Here is a 16344-nt window from a genome sequence, read left to right as displayed (position 1 = left end):
AGAAGAGCTTCAAGCCAGTTTCAAGCAGCCACTCTCCCAGCTCTTTCAATACCTACAGCTCCGGCACGCCCTCTACACATACCACACCGCACTACACGAGGTACCAGAATACAGCACTATAGAAGGAAAGCTCCTAATGGGTCACTTGATTAAAGTGGGGGTGTCTCAAAGTTATCGCTCATTGGTGGTACACTCCCTCACAACACTGGACGCCCTGAGACAGAGGTGGGACAGCTGGCCAAAGTAGACTGGAAGGACACGTGTATGGCAACCTGCACTCTGGCAATGTCTGCCAGGCTTTGCCTGGTACTATTGAAGTTCCTTCACCAGGCCTATCCTATGCCTGTGTGCTTGTGGCGGGCTGGCTCCCCTAAACGCCTAAGGTGCCGAGCCCCACTCAGTGATTTTTTCCAAATGGTTTGGTTCTGTCTTAACATACAAACCAACCGGGAAACTCTCAGGAGGACTCTCTCATCAGTAACAGGAACTGCCATCATTTTGGAACCCCGAATTACTCTCTTGGGTATTATGGAAGACATGGGTGGGCCCAGTGGGGATAGGATGCTGGTGGGGATAGGCACCCTAATTGCAAACCGGACATAGCCCTCCACTGGACAGCTATGACAGTGCACCCTCTGGAGGCTTGGAAGAGTGGCATTGACTGGTGTAAAAAACTTGAAGAACTTGTGGACTACCATGGCCTAATGGGCTAATTATCCCTCACTGCTATTGCTGTGTGACAATAAGTATTGTGAACGCCTGGAGCCGGTACTGTACTGTAAGTTTAAAGATACCGATTTCTGTATCCAAATGGAATGCAGTTAATACTGTTGATGATTGGCATGTAAAAACAATACCCTGTCTCCATTTATATAATTTTTTATTTTTTTCCAAAGTGCTCAGTCTGCCACTGGGTACAGAAAACCATTTTGGGCTTCGCAGACTGCCTACCAACAGCTAAATGATCCATTAAGTGTTACATCTAAATCATGCATTAAAAGTTTTTGCCCCTTTGCTCTAACAGAAGCAGCCATCATTTTGGATATCAGGCACCAGAAACTAGTCCATCATTTGCTTGGGCTCTCAGGAGCATAGGTTTATTTGCTGCAGCTCTCAGCACCATTAATCAGATCCAGATGCTCTCTCTGGCAGCTTGGTGCTCATTGTTGATCTGCTTACCCTACACTCTGACACATTTTTACTGACTTTTACTTCTAAAATATCACTCTATTGGTTATTGCATGGCATGTAGATTTAGTAGAAGCATTCACTTCCCCTTTTATATTTAGTACTTCACTCCTATTTTTAACTGGACTGCCTGAAGACAAGATAATGTTTTCCTTTGTAGGCTTCAACAGCCCTTCTACAGAAGAACCAGTTGGGAAAACTGGCGTAGTGCCTACTAAACTCTAGGCCAGCCCTGTCACTTGATATAAACTGTCTGTACTCTCCTGTGTCCCTACCTTTGCTCCCTCTGCTCCTTCTGCCTTACAACGTGTTGGTACTCTCAAGACATAACATCTTGCAGTCTAGTACCAGGAAAATAATCATGACTAAATAAGAGTGCACAAGTACCACATTCAAAGTTAAGGACCTTACCCTCGTTTTTGCATGTGAGGGGCTACAAGTTTCACCAACAGGAACGTGGCCTTTACATTTATATCCAGAATCTGAAAGAAAAAAAATATTTCCATGAAAGTTATATTCATTTCGCAATGATAAAGAGCTATGCAGTACATAGTTTTGAGATAAGGGGCAATACCTTGAAGTTACAAAAAACTGTAAAAACAAATGATGTCCAATCCTGTGGACAGCTGTACATCCACCTAAAATCCCTTTCCAAATATGGTTTGTGGACATCCACAATCAAAGAAGATGGAATGTGATAGGAAAGGGAAAGTTGAACCTAGGATACCCAACTTCACAATGAAATGAATCTTACTGCTATGTTCAACACTCTTCTAGTCACAATCAAGGAGACCTATCAGAGAAAGAGACAGGCCTGCGACGTCTTCAAAGTAGTGATAAATAGAGCAGTGAAGAAGATGTGTAAGTGTTGTAAATTAAACAGACACAAAGTGTGAAGTGAGAGTTACATTAGATCCGAACTTTAAACACTAACAAAGTTCTCCAACACCTTTCGCTCTGTGATTACACGGTCGCGGCTCAGGAGGAAGAGCGGAAGGGGGGCTATCTCCTCCCCTCTCCGTGAATTGAGTGTGCAGTGTGGCATTGCGTAATGTCATGGCTATCTTTGGCCTAATAAAACACAATCCAGCTTTAGTAGGGCCCTGGCTTCACCTCCTGGTGCAGGGCGGACTGTGCTTTATGGCAGGCATGGAGGGAGGGAGGTAGGGAGGGGGGGTGGTCTCAGCTGCAGGTCCGGCCTAGTACAGTGCCCCTGCTATTACTAGTGATCGAGAGGCACCGAGGTGGTGGTATTGTTGGTGGTGGTACTGGTGGTGGTGGTATTGGCGGTTTTGGTATTGGTGGTAGTATTGGTGGTGGTGGTACTGGTATTGGTGGTGGTTGCAAAGACAGCATATGCCAGACCAGGCTTCATGAAATAAGCGGTGAACAATTACCATACGAAAAACTGCATCCTTTCTGAGGGATACATCCAATTATGACTGAGGTCTATGTACGGCCCACATCAAATTTTTTATGTGGAGCTACACAGAGCACAAACACAATACACGCCTACTTAAAACGCATGGGCGTACACATGGCAATCCTACAAGAGACTCAACTCACTGGCTAAGAAAGTTTGAAACAAAAAAAATATAAAAAGATTGAGAGTACAACTCTAGAATACATCATACTCAGTGTACATCAGAGTTGTTATATGGATATGCCTGGGGGTTCACTATTTGGAGGAAGATCAACACATAGACAAGTAGGACCGATATGTTTCCGTATGTGGGCAAATGGAGGAAAGGACACTTCATTTAATTGGGCTATACTCACCGAACACTGCTCAAGCTGAATTTCTAGATCTGTTCGCCACACAGATTGGCAAACACCCACAGGGTCCATACATACTCGGAGGTGACTTACATTGTGTTATGAATGTTGAGGCATAGTGAACTCAACTCCAACTCCCAAAGGGCACCAGTAAGAAAACTATCAGAGAAACTGTCTGACTGGTCTGGAGGATAAGCACTTGTGGACATATGGAGAGATGCATACCCGGTAAGCAAGGAGTGCTCCTACTGTTCCCTGTCCCACACTCTACATACCCGGTTAGATACGATTTTAGCGACAACTCAACTTGGCAGGGAAACACTTGGGGTTGAATTCTTGAGTAAGGCAATGTCCAAAAACAATCCGCTACTGTGAACACTACAAAAAGGACAACAGGACTCCAAAATCCCCACTTGACAGCTACGAACCTCAATGATCGACAACTCTGTATTTAGGGCTTGGTTTGGCTTAATACCGGGCAGAAATACTATTCTTAACGCCCACAGTAAATTCCACGTCATTAGCAACATATGCCCCAAGATTTAATGGCCAGTGGCAGCCTCCGTAAATATGCAGAAGGCCTTTGGCACTGTAGAAGGCGAGTACCTTCTGAAAGTACTACAAAATATGGGGTTCGGTGTAAAAGGGTAAAATGGATAAAGTTATTGTACATCAACCCCACAGCACATATCAGAACAGGGCGAGTGATATTGGACTCTTCGTATGTGAGGCAAGGCACGAAAAGGAGCTGCCCTCTTTGCCCTCTGACCTTTGCCATGGCCATGCAGCCTCTGGACAAGGGAGAAACGTCAGATTCTTATTAATGTGTTTCCTCGAGCCATATCACTATATGCAGATGACATGCTGCTTGACATGAGCGATGTGCAAACACGAGGGATGTAGATGCTATATGAATTTGGTAGGTTTGGGAGGGCCTGGGTGTTTCCACTCACTGAAGGGTGAACACATATCATTAACTAAGGCATAATGCAGGGCCAACTCTAGAAAAAGGACAATTATGTACAGAGATCCAGAATATGGTGTCCAAGGGAATTTGGGTAGAGCAATCACAGCAGTCAGGGTGTCTAGCTTTCTGGACACAGTTACCCCTCTCCATAATAAGCCCTGTGGAACTATCCAAGATGGTACTGCTTCCAAAGATTGCTATACTAAATCGAACCCACCCCTCCCAAGAGCCACACTAAATACAGCAGCAAGGATGGTCACCAGAGCGAAAAGATAGCACCCATCCTCCCTGAAACATCTAAAATGTCTCCCAATCAAACCCGTTGCTGCTATAAAGTGGCCTGCCTCACCCACAAAATCCTCTACACTGGGAAACCTGCTTCCCTTGGGTCTAAACTCTCAAAGGCAGGGCCAGACAAGAAATCTTAGAAGCACCAACACTTTGCTTCTCATCCCTCCAAAAGAACACAAGCAAAAAGCCCTCACACACTTCTTTTCGGGAAATGCACCTAAAATCTGGAATTCACTCCCAGTGCATCTAAGGACCACCCCCCCCCTCCCCCCCCCCCCTTCATGTGCTTCAAAAGAAAATGAAAGGATCTTTACCTCAACCAAAACTTCAAGCCGGCGGACTCAAGCAACTAGCCAACCACTGGATTATTTTCTGCTCATATCCTGTTTTCGCCTCCACAAACTATTGACCCCCACTGAGTCTTTAGTATATAACCTTTGCTCCCTAACTCGACCTTGACTATTGTTCTTTGTCTGTGTTTTTGCCTGTAAAGCGCTCTGATACCCTTAAGTCTTGCCAGTGCTACAATAAATGCCTTAAAATAAAGTTGGTATCCTTATCTTGATTCTTTGGAGCAGTGCTAGTTCAGCAAATGGAATCTAGTATGGACGATTCTTCATCTTAATTGAAGCACTTGTATGCACCAACAAAACAAAAAACATGCTTTAGGAGCTAAAAAGAAATAGTAATATGGCAGAGTCTATTGTATTGCTTCACCTTTTAGAAAATAAAATAAAGTAAAGCATCAAATGTCTCAAAAAATTAAATTGTTTGTAAATTAAGGAACAAGTTACTTACCTAAACGTAGATTAGTTATGGATTCCTCACCTTAGAATTACCCCCCAGGCGTCAGACTGGATACGGCAAATTTGTGTTCAGCAGTACCCCTGCACGTAGGTAGGTGGCGTTGGTCGACTCCGCGTTCGTTGTTGGCGTCGTGGTCGTCGCAATGACGTCACGGTATCTACTTAGACACCGCCCCTGCGCGCTGATGTCAGTTCTTTAAACAACATTGCACACAAGAAGCGCAGAGCCATGCAAGACACTGACCACTGGTGCACAAAACTAGGGCTCTGAGTGAAGTCCCTTACCCTAGAAATTAGAACGGGGAGGATGGATGGGGCGGTGAAGAATCCATAACTAATCTATGTCTCTTACAGATATATTGTTACTGAAGGTAAGTAACTTGTTCATCTGAAAGAGACAATTAGTTATGGATTCCTCACATTGGAATACAAACCCCAGAGGTGGGTCTGCAAAACAAGTTCACACCAGAAAGTCCTGGAGAACAGAATGGCCAAAGAAGCCGTCTCTCTGGACTTGGCTGTCCAGGCAGTAGTGTTTGGTAAACGTGTGCAATGAAGCCCATGTAGCTGCCTGGCAGATGTCATGAAGGGGGACTTCACGTCCCAAAGCAGTAGTATCGGCTGTTGCCCTGGTGGACTGGGCATGCAACCCTCCTGGAGGTTCCTTTTTCGCTAAGGAATAACAGATTTTGATGCAAAGAATGACCCATTGTGAGATGGTTTGTTTTTCCACGGCCTGACCTTTCTCGGCGCCGACATAGCCAACAAAGAGCTGATCATCCACCCGGCATTGCTTTGTACGATCCAGATAGAATGAAAGCTTACGTTTTGGATCCAGACGGTGGGCAAAGTGATGGTCTATCCTATGTGGAAAGAGGTAACCACTTTGGGAAGGAAAGAAAGCCTAGTGCAAAGGACAACTTTGTCCGTATGAACAGCCAGAAAAGGAGGTTTTGAAGAAAGAGCCTGAAGCTCACTCACCCTGCGAGCAGAGGTGATGGGGGCCAGAAAGGCAGTCATTTCAAGTGAGAAGTCTGAGAGGACAGTTATGTAGCGGCTCGAAAGGAGCGCACATAAGGTAGGTCAAAACCAGGTTCAAGTCTCTTTGAGGCATTACGAAGGGAACAGGAGGAAAAAGATGAGTAATGCCCTTAAGAAAAGATTTACAACAGGGGACTTGAAAAGAGAAGGCTGATCAGGAAGCCGAAGAAAGGCCGAAATGGCCGAAAGATAGCCTTTAAGAGTGCCCAGAGCAGATGCCCAGCGCACCATGCCACAAATTTGTTCCATCTACAGGTGTATACTGTTTTGGTGGAGGGACGCCTGGCTGCCAAGATAACGTTACAGACTTCGGGAGGAAGGTTGAAAGCTGTCAGCTGTCGCCACTGAATCTCAACGCAAGGAGGTGGAGGCTGGACAGGTTCGGGTGGAGGACTGTCCCCTGCTGCTGCGACAGGAGATCCTCCTGAAGGGGCAGTCTGATCGGAGGATCGATGTCCATGTGTAAGAGCTCAGGATACCATACTATTCGAGCCCAGCCCAGGGCCACAAGAATGACTTAGGCCCGGTCTCGCTTGATCTTCTTCAGCAGTCTGGGTAGAAGTGGTATAGGCGGAAAGGCGTATAGAAGACCGCAACTCCACTTGCGACGAAAAGCATCTCTGAGCAAGTGCCACCTCGGAAATTCCAATGTGCAGAACTGCTAACATTGCGCGTTCTCTTCGGCGGCGAATAGATCTAACCAAGGCTCTTCCCAACGCTGAAAGAGCCCTTGCACCACCTCCAAGTAAAGACGCCATTCGTGACCCATCATGCACCGGCGGCTGAGTTAGTCTACCCTGGCGTTCAGACAACCTGCCAGGTGTTAAACCACCAGGGACATGCTCTGATGTTCCAGCCACTTCCAGAGACGAAGTGCCGCCTGACATAGGGTCCACGACCCCACCCGCCCCGTTTGTTGCAGTATCACATGGCGGTGGTGTTGTCTGTGAACACCTGCACTACCCTCCCTTTGACAGAAGAAAGGAGTGCCTTCAGTGCAAGATGGATCGCCCGAAGCTCCAGAAAGTTGATGTGGAGCCCGGACTCCGCTGGAGACCAGAGGCCTCTGATCTCCGACTCTCCCAGGTGGCCGCCCCAACCCAGAAGTGATACATTTGTCACCACTGTGAACTCTAGTTGAGGAATGGAGAGGGATCCTGTATTGTTAGCGACCACTACAATGGATGTGCAGTGCCCTCCGAGATCTGGACGCAATCGGAAAGATTTACCTGATGCTGTGCCCACTGGAACTTCAGGTCCCACTTCAGAGCCTGCATATGCCACCTGGCATAGTCCACCAGCAGGATGCAGAAAGCCATGAGGCCCAGTAGCCTCAGGGTCATTCTGACTGAAACTCAGGATAAAGGCTAAAAGATCAGAATCATAACCCGAATATCCCAGACTCGCTGCTCGGGAGGATAAGTTCAAAACTGCCCTGTGTCCAGAACCACTCCGATGAAAAGGAGCTTCTAAGCGGGAATCGGGTGTGACTTTGGCACTTTGATGGTGAACCCAAGCAAATGCAGGAGGTCAGCCGTAGTCTGAAGGTGAGAGACAACAGCCTGGGGCAGACCTGTCTTCAACAGCCAGTCATCTAGAAAGGGGAAGACTGGAACCCCTGATCTGCGTAGATGAGCTGCAACTACCGCCATCACCTTTGTGAACACCCGAGTGGCGCTGGTAAGTCCAAAGGGGAGCACAGTAAACTGAAAGTACTCGTGGCCTACCATGAACCGTAGGTAATGCCGATGGGCCAGCAGGACGGTGATGTGAAAATAAGCATCCTGCAAGTCCAACGCTACCACCCGATCTCCAGGGTCAAAGGCAGACAGGACCTGAGCCAGTGTCAACATTTTGAACTTCTCCTTCTGAAGGAAGCGGTTGATGTTCCTGAGATCCAAGATAGAACAAAGGCCCTTGACCTTCTTGTGCACCAGAAAGTAGTAGGAATAACAACCGCAACCTACTTCTGGGGCAGGAACCTGTCCGATGTGATGTTGAGCCAGTGGGGGAGGTGGTGGCGAATCCTGCGGCCCACTGGCGATTGGTGGCCCTGCAAGTTCGGGCTAGGAGGGCTTGGAGGCTGCTGCAGAGGGGGCGCAAGTGGACTGGCCCACCCGCTGGCCCACAGACCCATAACGGTGGGTCCCATGTCCCCAGCCGCGCAGAGGCTGGACAGCTTGCGCAGGCCTGTGGCTCTGGGTGGAACATGGTGGGACACCCCTTCGGTAGCCACGAAAGGGCGAAAAGCAGATTGCACGGGCGAGAGGTGCAAGCGAGGCCCAAGGATCTTGCCGTAGCCATGGAATACTTGAAGCGCTCAAGCGTGTTGTCTGTTTTGTCGCCGGACAGGCGATGGCCATCAAAGGGCATGTCCAAAAGTGTAGCTAGGACCTCACCCGAAAAGCCAGTGGACCTCAGCCAGGTGTAGCATCTAAGGGCTACAGACGTTGAAAATCGACCTGCATAGCGAGTCGGCGGGGTCCAGCCCAAATCAGATAGCGAACTTTGCTGCTTCTCTCACTTCATCCACTGCACGGGAGAGCACGGCGCAGGGCCTCCTCCGGGCACTGCGGCAGCACCTGCGTAGCCGTGTTCCACAGAGAGTGGGAGTAACAGCCCAAGAGACATGCAGTGTTCGCCAACTGCAGTCCTAAGCTGGAGGAAGAAAACATTTTCTTCCCAAGATGGTCCAGCTTCTTGGATTCCCTATCAGGTGGTGTGGTAGGGAATGCGCCCTTGGAGGTTGAGGCTTGGACCACCAAGCTCTCAGGGGTGGGGTGTTTGGAGAGGAAAATGGGGTCGGCCGGGGCCGGTCGGTGCCCTCAGGCAATCATCCTGTCCACAGGAGCCCCTGTGATGGGCTTGGACCCAAAAGGATGTCTGTAAGGGCCTCACTGAAAGGCAGCAGTGGCTCCAAAGAGGCTGTTGCCGGCTGAAGCACCTTGGTCAGGAGGTTAGTCCTGACTGCTACTGGAGGAAGCTCAAGGTTTAAGGCCTCAGCCGTCCTACGCAACACCACTGCGTAAGATGCACCCTCCTCCGTAGCCACGGTAGGGGGAGATAGCATGTCAAGATCTGGGGAGGTGTCCAAACCACTGGCCTCACTCAACTCCTCTCTCCAGTCCGGTTCCTCTAACTGGTCCTGCCAAAGGGTCCACAGACCCGTCAAAGTCCTCCTCACCCTCCTCTGGTAGCCACTCAGGGCAATAGAGAACATCAAGGGAGAACAGTGGTACAAAAGTACCGGTCGGCGCCGGTACCGATTTTGGTCGACATCGGTCCGGCTCCGTGTCCACATCTAGGGGCAGGCTGGGGTCGACTTCGGCTGGGGACACAACCTGCGTCGGAGGGGGCAGAGGTGTCGCCACTGGATTCTGCACCGGAGGACGTGTCACGAGGTTGACCGGCGCCAATCCCTGCGGGCCCTACGGCGCCAGAGCCTAAGCCACAGGCATCGAAGGCTTAGAGACCCCAGCCGAGTCAGCGGTGCCCAAAGGCGCACAGGCGGAGTCGGGCTGCCCAAGGATGGAATGGAGGGCTTCGGTTGGGCAGGGGTCACTCTGGCTCCCGGGAAGGGAGTCGACCCAAGAGGCTCAGCGGGCAGAGCCGGACAACTACCTTCCACTTCCTATGTTGCGTCAGCCGACGGACAGGGAGCGACGGTGCTTCTTCGCCTTCTTCTTGTGCTTCAACTTACCCGAAGACTTCGACAAGGAGTGGTGGTGATGGCTGCGCGACCGATCCCGCTACCTCCCTCTCGACCGGGACCTCCAACGGCGTGGCACAATATGCTCTAGAAGTGGTTGTGGTTGTGGTTGTGGTAGTATTTTTTGTAAAAACACATACAATGGAAAAAGCATTCACCGCTTGGAGCCTCAATATGATTAAAAAAACAGAAATTTAATTCCATGAATAATGCAGGCATTAAATGCAATTAATGTCAAAGCATTAATGGTTAGCAACACAGTTGCTCCAATCAGTAGTAGTGCATTTAATATTTACAGTGCTCTCATTGCTATTAGAGGTGAAGTGACTGTCACTTTTAGAGTGAGATGTCCCTACACCACTCTACTACATGTGTGTGACTGAGTAGATGGATGCAGAGGGAGCCTTAAAGCTTGGGGCGACTCCGCTATTGGTGAGCTGTTCAATTTTGAAGATTCTTTTTGGGGCGTGGAAGGTTGCGCTGCTGATTGCAAACTGGTATTGGCTCCAGGCATTATGGGCAAGCCCTGTGATGTCTCTAGGTTGTTCTTTAAAAAATAACTGCTAATAGTATTTTTAGTTTCCGCTGTGTGCCTGTTCTGGCTTTTCCACAGTCTTTTTTCTTCCCGTTTCGATAGCCGATGGGTATTATGATGGAGAGGTGGTGCTTCAGAGAATGCATTAGAATCTGCTGGTGCCTTGGATTAGCTGGCAGGGGGCTCGGGTTTGCGCAGATGCGGGCACTGGCCCCTCGGCCTCGTCCGGACTGAGTACCTGGGATAAAGGATTGGGGAGCCCCGATGATGGTAACTTCTTGATTTCTGATAATACTGCCGAAAGAAATTGGGGCAGTGAAGATAGAGAGTCAATGATGGGAGAACAGCAGCATACAGATTGAACGAGTTGGACTTGAGATTGTGCTTTTGTTATCAATAAATTAAGTGCCTCCAGTTTTTGGTCTATCCCGGCAGTGTACACCGCGAGAGTGTTTAAGAGGTCCACCTGCAGGTCCATTTTACCTGAATGGTAAGTCAGTGCTGACGCCGTAGTGTGGAGGGTTTGAAGTAGCTGTGACCAAAGGTAATTTAAATCAGGGGGTGGGAGTATTTCCTGAACGGTGGACCTTTGAGGTTCGTTGGTGAAGAAAGACCTGTCTAGGGAAGTGTGGTTTTCACTATCATGTGCCCCAGCCGAGTTATCCTTTTGGTGGCATTGGTTAAATGTATTTGCTGCGCATGCGGGGGGGTGACATTTTAGGATTACTTGAATGGGTGCTAGCCAGGATCATAAGTTGTGGACTCAGAACTTTGGTGCTCCCTATGAAATGATCCATTGGGATTGGGGACTTGAGTATTATGGGAGAAAACTGGCTTGGATTCTGAGCTGAGATGGAAGTTGGGGGAGAAGCCAGTGCTGAGGAAGGGTGAGCGACTAGTGAGTCGGAAGGTAACTAACCAGAGGCCTGAAGCGAGCAAAGAGTATCGGGGACTTCTTTAGAGAGAAATGCGACAGTTGCTGAGGGACCTGATGACAACAAGCTGCCTGACCCACTGGCGGCAGCGTGAATCATAGGTTGAACCAGTATTTGGTGCGGGACTCAGGCTGGAGTGTTTGAAGAGGAGGCCGGGGATGTGTCAGAGGTGCTAGATCTTGGCTTTGGAGCTTCTGCTGAGTTCCTGAAATAGTCCCTCAATGACACCTTATTTAATTAGGAGGTTGCGGTTGCTGAATGTCCCGATGGTGGCTCTTCATGAATCGAACCTTCCTGGTGCGCAACTGTGCCCCATGTAGTTTGGTGCGTGGAGGAGCCTTGGGAAGAACGAAATTGGGTCGAGGACTGCCAAAGTTGGAGCTCGTGTCCTGAGTCTAGGCCCGATTGTGATATTGCTGGTGTTGCTGGTTGAGTTAGGGCCATTGCTGCTATGACCGAGGACACGTGGGCATCCTTCGTCTTTAAGCTTTTTTTTAGACGGTTTTATTGGAGCTTTCCTAATTCTCCCAGATCTCATCGTTAGGAGATTTTACTGATTAGGGGTACCTTCAGTCTTCCTGCTGGTGTACACTAAGATGCTAAGAGTGACTAAAGGACAGCGGTGTGCTGTTTTACAATTTTAAAATAGTTGAAAGGACTGCTGGAGACAGGCCTGAGAGCAGTCCGACAGGGCCGAGTTAGGCCTGTTGGAAATAGAGGCCGGGAGATTTAAAGGCCAGTGGGAGGTCGAAAGGGCCACGGATTGACTCACGCTGATCAGAGTGTCCCAGACTAACGAGGCCGGCTCCGACACCGTGACTCCCTGGTCCCTAGGAGGAGCGGACGGAGGGCGAGCAAGGGAGACTACTGGGACCTCCTCAACCCCCCTCAAAACCCTTCTTCCTAAGGAGCTCACCCGGGCATCAATTTCTGTGGCGAGCTAAGAGAGCCGAGCCGAGCAGGCACCTTCTCCAGCCGCTAAGGCTTTTGTGATGGTGATGCAGAAATGGTAGCAAGACTAACTCTGCTCCACGGCGACAGTGAAGCTGCTCTGGTCAGTGGGTGGCGAGGAGCAAAGCGGAGAGGAGGCAAGCGGGGCACTTGAGGCGGGGTCGCAGGCTGCACCTGGTCTAATCAGGCCGCCTCCGCGATACTGCCAAGGGCTCGCACTCACTGCGGCCGCCGGCTAGAAGGTGGCCGCGCTTGCCACCGGGATCATTTCGCGTGGGCGTGGGCTGGTGCAGGCAGTGGATGGTGAAAATGATAAAAGCAGTTGAGAATTAGGCGCCACACTCCCGTGCTAGCGAAGATCCTTCTCCTACCTCGCAGCGTAGACCTAGAACACCCTGCCTCTCACCTCAGACAATCACCATCACTGCCTCAATTCAGGAAGTACCTCAAGACCTGGCTCTTCAACTGAACCACAACGCCTCGACGGACCTGCAGCTCATTCCGCCCACCACCCCGCGCCTTGAGAACCTTACGGGTGAGTGGCAGCGCTTTACAAGCCTTTGATTGATTGATTGAGGTTCAGCATGCCCAGTTGGTTAACTATTTTGTTACACACAGTTATGGTGAATTTGAGATGATGAGGATTGTTTCTAACTTTGTGAATTAATCAAAAGAAGCACTAATATTGACCAAATTCTTACTTGGAGAGAAAATCAGTGGAACCCAAAGCATCGTATTGTTAATCAAGGTTTTAACTCAGCAATGGTATGGATGGCACTGCAATATAATTTTCTGACAGACTGTTTTCTGCCCTGCCCACTGTGTTTCTTCATTTTCATTTTTTGCCTATAATTTATTAATAATTGCTCACTTTCTTTATCCGATATGTTGGTTTATACGCTGCACTGCACTACTTTATGATTTTGAGGAGCTTACCATTATGTTTTGTTATGACCTGCTTTTGTTGCCTGACACATAAGGACCATCTTTGCTGTTTATTTTACTGTGATCACATGAATTCCTTCTGGCTCACCTGTCTTTAATGGCTAGAGGGCAGTCAACCCGCTGCAGAAACCTTTGTGAAACACTTTTCAATTCGTTCATATCGGTCTATATATCAGCCTTTGTTGGCAAAATACTTGATAGTTTGCTTTTCGTCCTTTATGAACAACTACACCAAATTGAGCGTACAGTTTAAGCACCATTTTGGTAGAGTCGAACACATGTTTGGATCAGTGCCTAGTGGTTGATATGTTTATGCACAGGTGCATACACTTAGCCTGGCTTTAGTAGAAGATGACCTCATAATAATTCTTTCTTTGAATGTGAGAAGACACATTTCACAACACCCGAGGGTGTTGATTAGTGTATATTTTCTGACGACTGCTGGTTTATTTTGCTCTTCTTCATATGTTTAAAATGTAGGCTGGCCTGATTGCCCATGTCCCCCGTTATAAATTGTAGATATTAAAACCTGTATTTGAAAGATAAGGTGTCATACAAAGGTATAAGGTGAGTCTATGGTTATTAGTTATGACTTGTGACTGTTAATGATATTGTGATTGCTGATTGTTAGTGATGTTTATGGTGTGTCCCGTATTTCCTTAGGCTTATACTTGTAGGGACTGAAATCAGATATATCACATACTTGATACCTTATCATGAAAAGTTATATGTTGTTATGCTTTCTGCAAGGACTGTGATTAGTGGATATAAGCATGCAATAGGTGCATGCTGTTGCCTCTCATCCCTCTCCTGTGGACATTGTAGTAAAAGTTTCTCATGTTAGTTTCTCTTAAAATGTTGGCTTCTTTAATTTCAAACAGATTAGCATTCTTGATTCACAGAGGTGACACCTGGTGACTTCACTGATCTGGTTGTTTTAATATTGATCAAACCGTGCAAGTTCAATGATAGTATAATGATGGTTCCAGTTTTCCACAAGTATATAATATTGATATTCTTTAGATGGTTTGATGATGTCAGATTGAATAATTTGAACGTCCATAACAATGGGAATTCTGAGGTTTTGAGGAACATCTGACTGAGAGTACACATACTTTATCTCGAATCTGGCTCAGTGGGTGGATTGCTTTGATGGGGCCGAAATTATGAATCTATCAAAATAAACATCCTTCTGAATTGTTGTAGTTTTAACTGAGCTAATGTCTAGGATTACTGGCAAGGCCTTGAAGGAGTTGTGTTGGCATCATGTAGAATCACTTAGACTTGGTGTAGAATTAAACAAGATACTTGTACAGCGACATCAACTTACACTAGTCTCCTATTCCATCCAGCCTTATCTAATTTGGTGTCAAGAGGGTTTTGACCGATACTTACTAACTAGACTTAGGTTTGATGTTTTCTTTCGACTAGTTACTTTTCCCACAGCAAATGACTGGGCTAGAAATCTCTGTAACTGCCCGTGCGAAAATTTGTCCACTCAATCCACTTTGCACGTAATCTGTTTTTGTAAATTTTATTCGTTCGAAAGATCAAGATGGATTAAGCCATTTTAAAAAAAACATGGTTCATGGAGACAATGTCGCCCAGCCTTATTGTTTTTAGTTTCTCTAAACGATGAATATAGTGTGTCAATCATGCTGGGTTTTTTAAAAAGTATTATAAGGAAAAGGAAAAGTTTAATCAATTTTTAGAGTAACTTTGTATGTATTTTAAAATTTTTATACTTGCCTTTGTAATGAACCTGCTGCTTTTATGACTTCATGAATTTTGAATTCGAATAAAGTATATTTACTTAACTGGTTGTGTTGTCTGCACAGTCTGTGTTTTTTCTCTCATATCTTTATATTTTTTATGCTTTACGTACTTTATACTTTATTGCTAGATGTGACTCTTTTCTCATTTTGCATTTGTGTATGAACATTTCTGCTCTCTTTTACATTTATTAAAAATAAAAGTACTTTTAAGATTTATGTATAATTGAATTCTTTTGTTAGTGATTTACTTTGTGTATTCATATGCCTGCCAATTCTTACAGCATACAATCTATCCATTGTAGTAGTACAGGCAATTTATCTGGTAAGAATATTATAACATAGGTTAGGCCAGTGTTTACGTCGGATCTTTATTAAAATGACTCCTCTTAGAGATATCGACTTGGCTCTGAACAAGTGAGTAAGAAATCTCAGCTTAAACTCTCAAACTTCATAAGATTTCAAAATATAAGAGGCAATCCACCTGTGACGGTGGCTTACCCCTTTCTATTGCTTGGGGTGATTCATCATAACTGCAAAATGCGTGAAGCTCCTAAAGAACTTGGTCATCCCAAGTCATTTTCAGAAGTATGAAAACATCCAGATTGTGTAAGGTTTCCTCAGCCAAGGAAGTGCGATATCTAGCTTGAAACAAAAGAAGGGTCATTTCCAAACTTACAGAATTATTAAGCACTGTTAGAATTAAAAAAAATTGGATGTCTTTAGAATCACCTTCTTCTTGCAGTATGGCAGTGTAAGGTAATTTACAAAACAAGGCCAGGGATGTCGGCAAAGAAGGACTTCTTACAAGTAAGATTGTCAAATTCACAAGATTTCATTGTCACAAATTATTTGTGCATAACAGATGTTTTTTTTGAGGTGTTGGTGCGCCAACAGACTACTGCAAAAGTGGCCAGGTAACATTTGCCACAATTCACATGGAGTACTGTACATGCAAAAAGGAGCAAACATAGGACATGACATCATACAGATCAATTAGAAGACAGTACTTTTCATTTTTCGTTAAGTAAAAAAACAACAACAATTTCTTGATGCTTCCTGGTAGGTGGTCAAAATATCTAAATCATCTCAGACTTGTTGGATCTATTCAATTTTTGCACAAACTGCTGGGCAAACTGCACATTCGCCATTCACTAGAACATCAGTCCCTGGAGATGTTCACCTATGCTCAAGAGGGAGCCTTGTGAATACAGCATTGTTCTCCCAGGCAAAATGATTTTGGAAATGAGAACCCCAGTTTAGCAAGAATGGCACAATTGCATGTAGGCCTTGGAAACATCTGCAGAGCTTCTAGAACGTCACAGCCACTTGGTAGAAGGCTTTGGGTCTCTGGAGGACACTAAATGAATGGGCAGTGCAACACAAACTACATTTCTCATGAATCCATTAACTCTCACAATGTTGTTC

General features: G+C 46.7%; 1 protein-coding gene across 2 annotated transcripts in view; it reads right to left on the bottom strand.

Annotated features, from left to right (window-relative positions):
* The window catches only part of LOC146859197 (dehydrogenase/reductase SDR family member 4-like), an 89944-nt gene that overhangs the window by 14200 nt on the left and 59400 nt on the right, over nt 1–16344 (bottom strand). For both annotated transcript variants that reach the window (XM_085649876.1, XM_085649875.1), the window contains one exon: nt 1600–1670. In XM_085649876.1, the coding sequence (XP_085506002.1) occupies nt 1600–1670 (71 nt within the window). The remainder of the gene's footprint in view (nt 1–1599; nt 1671–16344) is intronic.

Source organism: Triturus cristatus, chromosome 3_2, assembly GCF_964204655.1.
Source record: "Triturus cristatus chromosome 3_2, aTriCri1.1, whole genome shotgun sequence".
Classification (NCBI taxonomy): domain Eukaryota; kingdom Metazoa; phylum Chordata; class Amphibia; order Caudata; family Salamandridae; genus Triturus; species Triturus cristatus.
The sequence above is the reverse complement of the archived record's forward strand: the minus strand, read 5'-3'. Positions and strand labels throughout refer to the sequence as shown.